Source organism: Myotis lucifugus, unplaced genomic scaffold (genome assembly GCF_000147115.1).
Source record: "Myotis lucifugus unplaced genomic scaffold, Myoluc2.0 scaffold_115, whole genome shotgun sequence".
NCBI lineage: Eukaryota > Metazoa > Chordata > Mammalia > Chiroptera > Vespertilionidae > Myotis > Myotis lucifugus.
The window spans coordinates 3,035,880-3,048,955 of record NW_005871163.1 but is presented as its reverse complement, the minus strand read 5'-3'; the positions used below and the strand labels follow the sequence as shown (position 1 = coordinate 3,048,955).

Below are 13,076 nucleotides of genomic sequence, written 5' to 3'. Positions count from 1 at the left end.
TTGAGTTTGAGTTCCAATTCTGTCACTAACTTAGCAAGTTCATAACTTCTCTTTGCCTTGTAAACATGCCAAATAACAATATGCATCGCACTGGATTGTAAAGGATTAAATGAAGTAATAGTCATAAAGTGGATGCAATAGTACTTAGCACATAGTATGTATGAATTGATTTAGTAAGAAATGCATATTATGGGTATTTTCTTATGGATTGCTGATATTTTTAGAGTGTTGAACTTTAACAATTCTGCATGCGTTGGTGGGGATGTTCTGAGCTTTACTGTTGTAGCAGCATGTTTGCCTATGATGGTTTTGAACAGTGATTCCACACACTTCCCACCCCCATTTGCAGTGAGTTGCTGTTACTGATGGGCAATGTGGTGGAATGTGTTTGCTTCTCGGGGGTGGTGGGAGGCAGGAAAAAAAAGCTGTTGGTTTGGAAAATTATACTACATTAGCAATTAATTGTTTTTTGTTAAGCCTTTAAAGAAAAGTAGGTGAAAAGTAGAATTGAAAAAATTTTATCTATAGGAGAAAACATGATTGTTTCATCTATTTTTTGCCTTACGTTCGTTGAATAATTTTATGATTAGAAGCGACATGCTCATCACCTAACTACAGTGAAGAAATAGACCCAGAGAGTAGTGATGTTCTCAGTTCTATAGCTAGTAATGGAAGAGCCAGGACTAAAATCCAGGTCATCAGATCCTCACCTTTTGCATTCTTGATAAAGGGCCTCTCTCCCAGTTGCAGCAACTGTTCAATAATGGATGCACTGTAAATGGCTTGCCTGTTAGTGCTGTGTGCTTGAACTGTTTTCTGTGTAGAGACAGTGACTAAGTTGTATCATAAACCTTAAGTGCATCATATTTTATAAATATTTTTTTAGAATTCTAGGAGAATCCTTGATAGGCCTTGAATATCAAATGTAGTCTATATTACTAGGTTCTGTGTAGTGAATACGAAGGATTTTGAAGATTATTGGTTATGTGGAAAGAATGTTATATTTGGTGTCCATGCCATTTTGTCTTATGAACTCTTTGTCTCCTGAACACAACCTGAAAATATCCCTGTATAAATAGGTTCCTTTAACACTTTAAGCGCCCAGTCAGTCACCGGTGACCGACACTATACTTTCTGTCTGGAAGACAAAACAGGCTGGGCACTTAATGTGTTAAGCGCCGAACTCCCTAGTTTTCTGCCCTTCTTTCTCTCTTGATAAAGGAGCACACTACGATTCCCTTTCCCAGGACTAGTAGGGCGGAAAACCACTTTGGTTTCTAGATCACTTGGATGCCTCCCCTCTGCCTCTGTGCCCCTGGTTCCCGAGGATTAACATTTTGGGGGGCTTTAGGAAGAAGACCTGAGAGTGAGCAGGTTTTAGAGGCCTGTGCTCCTCCACCCCTCTGCCCCACACTGCATGTGTTAACAGCTTCTACCTTCTGGAGAAATGGCCTTAGGAGAGGATCAAGATTCTCCACTTCCTCCAAAGAGGCCTGCTGACACCTTGCAGAGCTTGTGGCTGGGGTGAGAAGTGGGCCAGAGGAAGGTTTCTGCAGCCATACCTGAAGGAGAATAATAGTGGAGGGAGCCTCGGTAGTGCCAACCTTCAGGCTGAGATGTCCAGAGACTGAGAGAAGAGACACTGAACTTGGGTTTGGAAGAATTGAAGCCAATGAGAGATTGCTGGAGGAGAGAGTAACTTTAAAGAAATTTTATAATCTCAGTGAAAGAAGACAAGTCTCTGTTTATGAGGTCCAATGACCCTGCTGTGGCCAAGTGGAACAGTGTGAGAAATACACTGCAAATTCAAATGACTTTGAAATGTAATTAGGTATAATAAAAAAGCATATAAATTCTCAAACTTACCTTATGAACTTCTACAACTTTCCATCCAGATTACTCTCTTTCTCTCAAATACTAGCACTTACAAATTTTAAAATAAACCTTCAGTTTAATATTTTTATGTCATACTGAATACATAGTAAATTTAGAGCTTAAAATATTTTAGGGATTATGATTTTATTCTATCATATATTTATAAAAATTCAGTTATGTTATGGTTCATTTAGAGTTTTACAGAAGAGCCTGGGTACCTCTAATACTGTTCCCATGGGAAACAGGTTCATCCTACAGATAAACTTTTGAACTCATCTGTCTATAAATTGAGACTACCTTTTTAAATTATTTCCCCTTAAGGTGATTAAAATAAATGACTTTAAGATTATATGTATCTTTTATTCATGCTATGACCTGTTCTATTCATAATTATTGAGAAAAGGGTTAATTTAAAGCCAGTATTTTTCATTCTATTTTATAATTGTCTTTAGTACATTAAGGGTTCTTAATTTGGATAAGGTGTGTATAGACAGAGAGAATATGCCCCAAATCAATGCAATATATGGCTTTAGAATGCCTATCGTACCCTATTTTCTACAACTCTTAGCCTTCAAATGTTTTTTTCCAGTGTGAAAGTATTAAGCCTTCAGAGGACTATCCTTTAAATAGCCAAGACCAACTCCCTTACTCTTTTATTAAGACTTAATAAGTCTTCACTCTCTTATTATAAATGTTTATGATAGAAGAAATTGGGTATCTTGATTCAGAATGTCTTTTTTGAGATTTATTAAAAGGTATAGTCACTTGTTTCCAATGTTTTTGAAAGTCAATATTCTCTTTTATTGTCACTCCTCTTTCCTGTCTTAAATACCTACTTACTTATTTATCTACTTATATTTATTTTATTGAGGTGCGATTCATATAACCTAACATTAACCCTTTCAAAGTGCACAATTCAGTGATGCTTAGTAAAATCTACAACCACCACTTCTATCTAGTTTCAAGACATTTTCATCACCCCAAAATAAACCTCAGACCTATTAAACAGTTACTCCTCATTCCTTCCTCCCCTCAGCCTTAGGGTACTTTTTTAAAAACTTAAAATTAAGAAATTGAAATATTAATAAAACTTTCTGAGATAATCTAGACTAGATTTAGAATACATTGTTCTAAATTCAAAAACATGAAGAAATGCATTCAGCCCCACCAGTGTGGCTCAGTGGTTGAGTGTTGACCTATGAGCCAGGAGGTCAGAGTTCAATTTCTGGTCAGGGCATATGCCCTGGTTGCAGGCTCACTCCCCAGTAGCAGGTGGGCAGGAGGCTGCCAATCAATGACTCTCATCATTGATGTTTCTCTCTCTGCCTCACCCTTCCTTTCTGAAATCAATAAAAATATATTTTTTAGAAGAAATGCATTCAATATACCAATAGTGGAACAACCTCTCTCTCTCTCTCTCTCTCTATATATATATATATATATATATATATGTATGTATATATATATATATACATATATATGTATATATATATACACACACATATATATATATATATGAAAGGCTAATATACTAAGTGTCTGTCTGACTGGTAGCTATGACGTGCACTGACCACCAGAGGACAGACGCTCAATGCAGGAGCTGCCATGACACACACTGGCCATTTATAGAGAAACAGCACTGCAGACCTGGCGCCCACAAAGCAACACTCGGCTTCCTGCAAGTGGGACACAGGCACCGCCACCACTCTGGAGTGATAGCCCACCAAATCACAGCCAACTCTGCCGAGACCCCATGGTGCAAAATGCGGCCCATAGCCCAGCCCAGCCCAGAAACAGTGGTAGTGGGCACTGGGTAATGATGTCACGTAGCAACACCCAGCTTCCTCTCCCTAGTGACAGGCCATTTAACAATAAACGGCAAGGCAGACCTGGTGCCCACAAAGCAACACTCGGCTCCCCCCAAGTGGGACACAGGCCCCACCACCACCCCAGAGCAACACCCCACCAAATCGTAGCCAATGCTGCCAAGATCCCATGGCACAAAATGCGGCCCACAGCCCAGCCTAGCCCAGAAATGGTCACTGAGGGCGCTGGGTAATGACATCACATAGCAATTCCCAGCTTCCTCTCCCTAGTGATTAGCCTCCTTGGAGTTTCTTCAGCCCAGGAACACGACTTGCTTTATAGCCAGGTGGAAACATTTTACACTTTAACCAAATGTCTGTGAAGCGTTTTCCTGTGCTTCATCTCATTTGATCCTCACAGAAGCCCTGGAGTAGGTAGATAGGAGACTTGGTGGAATCCTATTTTCTTTTCATTAGTCAGAAAATGGAGATTTAGAAAGCTTAGAAACTTGATCTGACTGAAAAGAAGAACTAGTGGACCTTGAAAATGACTTCAGGTTTTCTCACTGTGCAGAATATAGTCAAACACTGCTGCAGTTAAATATTTTACCCTTTGTTCTCCCTGCATGATCTACAATAATAATCTGCTTTGTGTTGATACTTACTGCTGTGTTGCTGACAATTACCTGAAAGAGAAGTTGGGGTGCTTTACTGGGCTGAAAAAGTTTAGCTAAATCAGAAAGCAGTTCTAATTAAGCAAGTTTATTCTATATTTATAAAAGGCTAAGTTGACTCTTGCATGCGTGATACATATAAAGCTCTTGCTGGCGCCAATTGCACACCTTTCGATCTGCCATTGTAGATCGTGAATTTGGTTGACACTTCTATTATAGAGAGAGGGCGAATAGCGATATTAAAATATTTCTTCTAATTAATTTTCCTATAATGTGCACAAATTCGTGCACCGGGCCACCAGTCTATATACATAAAAGGCTAAGCAACTGGCCAACCGGCTGGTAGGTATGTCATGCACTGACCACCAGGGGGCAGATGCTCAACGCAGGAGCTGCCAAGCTTCGGTGACTTGGCAGCGGTGCTTTTCGGGTGATGTACCCCGGGACCAGAGAGGAAAGAGCCCAATTCCTCGTGGGGCCCCGAGATTCCCCTTCGGCCGTGGGTTATGTTGTTAGGGCACTGTCAGCCCCGAATCTGGTTTACTGCTGAGCTGCGGTGACTTGGCAGCTGTGGTTTTCAGGTGACGCACCCCAGAACCAGAGAGGAGGGAGCCCAATTCCTCTCGGGGCCGCACGATTCCACCTTGGGTCATGGGTTATGTTGTTGCTGGGGCACTGTCGGCCCTGAATCTCGTTTACTGCACACTTGCATTTGCGTTCCACATCCTGTATGACAGCAACTTTGCAGAGTGCTCTCTCACACTCTGGGACCCTTTGGGGGATGTCGAGGAGCTGGTTTCGGCCAATCCCGAGGGCCAGGCTGAGGGACCCCACCTGCCAGAGGGACCCTGCTCACTCCGCAGATGCCCTTTGAGCCATGGCACCGCCCCAGCTGTTGCTGGCTGGGGAGGGACTGCTGTAGGTTGGCTCCAGGGCATGTCCGGCTCATCTCGCTCAGTCCTGCCCTGCCAGCAACCTTCTAATTAATTTCCTTTCAATGTACATGAATCCGTGCACTGGGCCAATAGTTAGATTATAAAATTTTATGTACTGTGTGTATATTTACAACTATAAGGGGGGGAAAGGAATACTCGGTAGGAAACACATCAAAGTAATAGTGATTTAGCTGTAGATTTCTTTCCCTTCATTTAAAATAATAAAAAAATATTTCATAATTAAAAAGAACTCTAGGTAGTTAAAAAATTGGGCCCAGCCCTAACTGGTTTGGCTCAGTGGATAGAGCGTCAGCCTGTGGACTGAAGGGTCCCAGGTTCGATTCCGGTCAAGGGCATGTGCCTTGGTTACAGGCACATCCCCAGTGGGGGGTGTGCAGGAGGCAGCTGATCGATGTTTCTCTCTCATCGATGTTTCTACCTCTCTATCCCTCTCCCTTCCTCTTTGTAAAAAAATCAATAAAATATATTTTTTAAAAATTGGGCCCATAGTTACTATTATAACAATTATCTGAGGATAATATTAAACTTCAACAGTTATTTTTTCCCAGATTGAGTTACAGGGTTTCTTACTATTTACTAAGAGAAAAAAAAAAGGAGATTTGCTGTAGGAACAAAACTCTAATATTTGTAGTTTTTCAATTCTGCAAATTATATCCCAAACCATGAATATGTAAGCTATTTTCTAATTTATTTTTCTTTTACTTTATTATTTTAAATATATTTTTATTGATTTCAGAAAGGAAGGAAGAGAGAGAGATTCAAACATCAGTGATGAGAGAGAATCATTGATTGGCTGCCTCCTGCACACCCCCTACTAGGTATTGAGCCTGCAACCCAGGCATGTGCCCTTGACCGGAATTGAACCTGGAAGTCTTCAGTCCACAGGCTGACGCTTTATCCTCTGAGCCAAACCAGATAGGGTTATTTTCCTTTTTAAAAATATACTTTTTAGGACTTTCTTTTCAAACTATAAATACATCATCTTCTTGTTGATATAAATCCAGTACCACAGGAGTGTACAAATGAAAAGCCAACAGTCTCCCTCCACAAACAGTTTTCTCATGAACCTGCCTAAAATGTTAGCAGTTTGGCAGGTATCCTTCTTAGCCTTTCTGTCATGTAGCTTATAAAAACATAACAAAATTGGACCCAACTGAGTAAAAACTCAGATACCTTTAGGATGGCCCTGGCAATTAATGTAAATGTGTGAGTTACCCTAAAGACAGGTAGGGCCTTTGGCTAACTGGAAAGGGGTTTTACATTCAAAGCGTTCATATTCAAGAATAGTTAGAGCTCTGGCCCATGTGTGACTCAGTTGGTTGAGGGTCATCCAGTGCACCAGGAGGTTGCTGGTTTGATTCCCAATCAAGAGCACATGCCAGGGTTGTGGCTTGATCCCTGTTGGGGTGCATGCAGGAGACAGCCATTGATGTTGTGCTCTCACATAGATGTTTCTCTCTCCCTCTTGTTTTCCTCTCTTTCTAAATATCAATATAAAACTATTAAAAATAGAGCCCTGTTGGTCAGAATATCACTGTGCTCTTTTATTCTTCCTTGTCCACTCCATTCCTCCCAGACAAATATAGAATGACCATATGTCATAGATTTATTTAACTCACTATTAGGGAAACAGCAGGATGGTAAAGCTGATTCCAAAAGCATTTGAGGAATTGAGTGTATGTTGACACTAAAGAAAGAACATTTAAATAAATTGTTAACTAGGTACAAAATTGGTTCATGTCCTACAGGGAAGTAAAACCTTTGGATCCTGTTGGACAGAAATTATCTCTACTGAATAAAAATCTACAGTCCTAACTGGTTTGGCTCAGTGGTCCCAGGTTCGATTCCGGTCAAGGGCATGTACCTTGGTTGCAGGCACATTCCCAATAAGGGGTGTGCAGGAGGCAGCTGATCGATGTTTCTCTTTCATCGATGTTTCTAACTCTCTATCCCTCTCCCTTCCTCTCTGTAAAAAATCAATAAAATATATTTTTAAAAAATCTACAAATTTACCTTAACTTAGTAGAATTTGGTTCCTAATCTATAGTAAACAACAGGTCAAGCAATCTATAATAATAAAAGCATAATATGCTAATTAGACCGGATGGCTAAACGACCTTCCAGACGACTTTCCCGATGAAGCTGGGGCTGCACAGGCCAAGCCCCTTGCATGAATTTCATGCATTCGACTTCTAGTGGTACTATAATAAAATGTCTTTAGGAGGACCTATTAAAAATGTTTCATTATACATTTGAAGGGTTTACAGTTCTTGATTCACCTTATTCTCCATTTTGGGTAATTTTTCTTCTCTTTTTTTTTTTTTTTGTTAATCCTCACCTAAGGATATTTTTTACATTGATTCTTAGAGAGAGTGGAAAGGAGGGGGAGAGACAGAGAGAGAGAGAAATATCCATGTGAGAGAGACACATCGATTGGTTACAGGATTGAGCCCGCAACCAAGGTGCTTGCCCTTGACCAGAATCAAACCAGGGACCCTTCAGTCCTCTGGCCAATGCTCTATCCACTGAGCCAAACCAGCTAGGTCTGGTTAATTTTTCTTAACAGTGAGAAAGGCCTGTTGTAATGTATGATAAGGCAAGAGCAGTAAGGTAGGGACCAGGTTTTGGAAGAGCTTGGTATTTTAAACTAAGAAATTTAAACTTTCAACAAATGTTTATTATTATTATTATTATTATTATTATTATTTTTAGTTCTTTATTGTTGAAAGTATTACATATGTCTCCTTTTTCTTCCATTGACCTCTCCTAGCCCGCTCCCACCTCCCAGCACAGGCCCTGACCCCCCTATTGTCTGTGTCCATTGGTTATGCTTATATGCATGCATACAAGTCTTTTGGTTGATCAACAAATGTTTATTGAACGCATGTTATATGCCAGACTATGGATTTACTATAATCCTGAGTGTGTGGTTGTGCTGTGCTGCCCCTCCCATGCTCCTAGGAGGCTTACTAGTGGTTCTCAAGGGGTTGTATTATTAAGCAGTTATCTGGGAAGCTGCTTTTCTCAAAATACACGTTCCTTCTGCCTCAGTAGAACATATGTGTTTTGAAAAATCTTCCCAGGTGATTTTTATATCCCTTCCCTTTTGAAAATCATTGTTATGTTTGTTGTGCTTTTTGAAAAAAATTGAATAAACAGCAAGCAAAATTGTAATTAATATTTTTAAAATATTCATAACACTGTTAGCTTTCCTCACTCCATAATACTTAAATTAAAATAATTAATGTTCTGATTACACTCTCAGCAAGAATTAAATGCAGTTGTCATATTTAGAGTTATATTTTATGTAACAGACATTGATTTGGGAAGAATTGGGTTTAGTGTTCCTAATTGTATCCTTAGGTATGCCTTTGGTAAATAAACTGAAAGTTGTCATTTATAATAGTATAGGATGTGATCTACATGGCAAAGACATGTGATTAAATATTAGACTTAAAAATGCTTTAAGTGAAAGATAAATTTAAAATGTTAAAAATTCTATGAGAATAGACTATCAATTTTGTCAGACAGGTAAAAGGAATAAGTAATAATGGAAAAAAGTAAATATGTATTTAACTAGTAATTAAACTATTTGAGTCAACAATTAAATGAGCAGCTGCTGAGTATGTGCATTTACATTCTTCTCAGTAGAACTAATTAGGCTGTCTCTTTGTGTCAGTGCTCTCACAGGGCAGGGATCTATGAGCTCAGTACGCCTACGCTGCCGTTGAATTCACAACTGAATCATAGGATATGACATTACGGATTAGGGGAAAAAATTGAGAATTAACATGTACAATTGGTATATTGTGTATTTTTCTTTTTATTAGTGTGCCGATCCAACAAAAGCCCCTGGGTCTGTTTGACTTGTTCAAGTGTCCACTGTGGAAGGTAGGTGACATTCTTATTACTTTGCTTCCCTACTTGCATTCTTCAGTTTGCTTTTAAGCTTTATGTTAATGGTTTATTGATTTGGATTTATTTAGCACCATTGCATAATCATAATCTGTAATTCTCTGTAGAGTTTATCTGTCCCCATAGAATCTGTTGGGTTTTTTCCCCCCCAGTGGTACAACTAAGGAAAATCTAGGGGGGGAAACCCTTTATATTGATACTCAGAATTCATTTGATGATCAAGATAACCTAAACCTAGTAATTTTTGATTGAAAAGATGATATGTGGGAACTTTCAAATCTATATATATAAAAGCCTAATATGCAAATTGTCCCCACGGGAGTTCAACCGGGAGACCGATCACTTGCTATGGCATACACTTACCACCAGGGGGCAGCGCAGAAGGAAGGAAGGCCCTGGCCAGCAGTTGGCAGCCGGGAAAGGTAGGCCCCAGCCGGCAGCTGGCCGCCAGGGAAAGGGGACCCCGGCCGGCAGCCGACAGCTGGGGAAGGTAGACCCCAGCTGGCAGCCAGGGAAGGGAGGCCCCAGCTGGCAGCCGGAAGGACCCGATCCACCCTGATCGCTGGCCAGGCCTAGGGGCCCTACCCGTGCACTAATTTCGTGCACCAGGCCTCTAGTATTTAAATAAAAGTTTACCTCATGGTTGTTTTTTAAACCTTTTATTAGGGTGAATTTAAACATACACAAAAGGCGAGAGATAGTATAATTGAACCCCATATTTTCATCACCCAGCTTCAATAATCATTAGCACATGGCCCAGCTTGTTTCACCTATTACCTACCCCATCTCCACCTAATTTACTGACTTTTGATTCAAATCCCAGGTATTACATTATTCTTCTGAAGAAAAAAAAGAAGGAAAAAGCAACACTAAAATATTTATAGCTAAAGGAATTCCCTTGAAAATGTTCTCACTGTGGAGTTCATAGTTAATTTCTAAGATGTATCAAATGTTTCATTGTTCCATTAAGATATTTTTGTTTTCCAGGGACCTAATTCCCCACCCCCACCCCATCCCGGTTGAAGCCTGAGCATTTCCTCCCAGTTCTTGGTTTTAAAATGATGTTATTAAAATACTTTAGTAACTCTTTTCTTTTGACACAAACTCAAATATCAACCTTTGTGTTCCTTTAGTCTGGCAGTGGCACATTTATATCTATTGTTCTTGTAGTTTAAAAAATCCACTTTGACTTTGCTTCAGAGTTAAAAGCTTAGCAGCAGGAGATGGGAAATTATACTAAGTCACACAGGCTGAAATCTATATCATATTTATTAGGACTGTTTCCCCATTGTTATTTTAAAACCCTCATTGCATGTAGAGAGCATCTTTGTTCAGTTAACTTGATTTTTTACATTTTGAACCCTGAAATGTAGTATTTTTTTTCCATGTACACTTAAGAGTACCTTTGGAAAATGTTAACTGCATATCTTTCTTAATTTTGGCTGTTGTGGTTTTGAAATCTCTAGGATTTGGGGAGCCTGAAAATACTTTGTACAGATAACACTTTTTTAAAACAGAAGAAATGTACAAGCACTTAAATTCTGCACTTGAAGAGACAGATTCCTCTCCTAGATTTTGAGAGGTGAGAATTATAATGCAATAAAATTTATATAGTTCTGTTCTCCAGTTGTCTCATAGTGCTCTACAACCTAAATCTTAAAGGTCATATGCCAACAAAAAGACCTGACAAACTAAAAAATTGGAGATATTAATGTTCTTAATAGCAAGCAATAAACAATTCTCTAAGCAGGTTTTGAGAAAATAAATTGAAAATTTCCTAGACTATGCAGGTAGTCTGTTTCCATTTGCAAGCAATCTTAAATTTAAATATTTTATATAGTTGCAGAAAAATATGATTAAGTAGATTAAACAGATGAGAGTAGCCTGCATTTGGATTTTCATTTTACATAGCTGATTGGTTAATTCCCTTTTATTATGTGTTAATTGCCACGGATTCTGATTATAATAATTTTAGACCACTTGTCCATAGGGAAGTCTTAAATTGAATATTTTTCAACTAGGAAACAGTTTGTCAGCATACTTGAGTTATATATTTATTGGTCTTCATAATACCATCCCATTTAAGTTATCTACAAAATTTTTGTGCTTGTTGTTAGAAATGTGTGACATATATTGACATTTTCCTTTTTAGACCAAATTGCCTAGTTAAAATCTAAAACTAGTTGAGGGAAATACTTATTTTTATATTAGCCATTTTTTTATACAAAACTGTTAACATCTGACTGATGTATTTGAGTATTAGCCAAAACATTGCTAATCTTAATATTGGCAGTAATACATTTCTTACTTTATCACTGACATTTACAGTAACATTTAAACATACTATATAATAAAAGCCTAATATGCTAAGTGTCCGGTCAACCGGTCAGCCATTCAACCCATCAAAGTGTAATATGCCAATGATATGCTAAGGCCGCTCAACCTCTTGCTGTGATGTGCACTAACCACCAGGGGGCAGACGCTCTGACCAGTAGGTTAACTTGCTGCTGGGATCCGGCCAATCAGGACTGAGCGAGATGGGCTGGACATGCCCTGGAGCCCTCCTGTGGTCCCTCCCTGGCTGGCCAACCTCCTGAGTCCCTCCCCAGCCCCGATCATACACTGGTGGGGTCCCTCGGCCTGACCTGTGCCATTTTGCAATCTGGGGCCCCTCGGGGGATGTCAGAGACCTGGTTTCAGCTCGATCCCACAGGCCAGGCCGAGGGACCCCACTGGTGCACAAATTCGTGCACCGGGCCTCTAGTCTAGTCTATTTGGAGACCACAGTGTGGTGGCCAGATGAACCATATGTACAATGTACAGATAATCAGTTTTCAAAGACTTCAAGTAGTAATGCCTTTATTATTATTGTTCAGTATTACCTTTTCTTTGATTTCAAAGGCACTCATAAATGTTATTCTTTTCATGGCACAGAATAAATATATATAAACATTAGAAATTGAGCTGGTTAGTTTTTAAGCCTATATTACACCTTGGTGTTTACCTTTTTAATTAAATATTGGGTGTTTCTTGACCTGTGCAATATGTCATCTCAAAGTATGTGCTTAATATTACCACTTTTAAAATAATTATGCTGTTTGGATTCTGAATAAATAGTAGTTAAACATATAAAGGAAAACATGAATAAAATAATTACTAATACTCACTTATTCATGCATGCATTCTGAGCCATGCATTATTTAATTTAATCACTTAACAGTGTATGACAAGCATGTCAAACTCAAAGGCTAACACGGGCCAAATGAGGTTTAAGTTTATGTGGGCCATAAAAAAACAAAAGCTTCAATTTTCATAGAAACATAGGTTTATTTTGATAGAGACATGCTGAATACAAAGGGCTGAAATAAATGAGTAATCGTTAACATAAAATAATACGACATTTTAATAAAAAGTAATATTTTTTTGAACATTAACTTACCAGACACTGAATAACTGTACAAATTAACAAGCGTAATGCAAATAAACCTATTTTTCTTGTTCTCCGAAAGCGAAGTATTTCCTGTTGCGCACACCAAACAAGTTAGCCCAAGACTAATGACGTGACAATCAGCTGCTAAAATAATTGCTGCTAGTATTAGTGGAGAGAAATGGTGCACCTGTGCATAAGGCGCGTAAGGGAAATGAATGAATGCAACACGATTATAGTAATCAGTCATTAGCGAACATTGTAGTTCGTTATTAGTAATTATGCATAACAGGATATTGTAAAAATTAAGTTACGAAATTTTTATTAAAACATTTCTTACATACCGTTATATTGGCTAGGCCGCAAAAATATTTGTTGTGGGCCATGAATTTGACATGCTTGGTGTATGAGATCTGAGCACTGT

The 13,076-nt window shown here is 38.9% G+C and overlaps 1 protein-coding gene across 1 annotated transcript in view; it reads left to right on the top strand.

Moving 5' to 3' along the window:
• Window positions 1-13,076, top strand: part of USP3 (ubiquitin specific peptidase 3) — a 127,715-nt gene that overhangs the window by 53,983 nt on the left and 60,656 nt on the right. Inside the window, exon 3 of the mRNA XM_023757826.1 lies at window positions 9,141-9,201. Coding sequence (XP_023613594.1) covers window positions 9,141-9,201 — 61 coding nt within the window. The remainder of the gene's footprint in view (window positions 1-9,140; window positions 9,202-13,076) is intronic.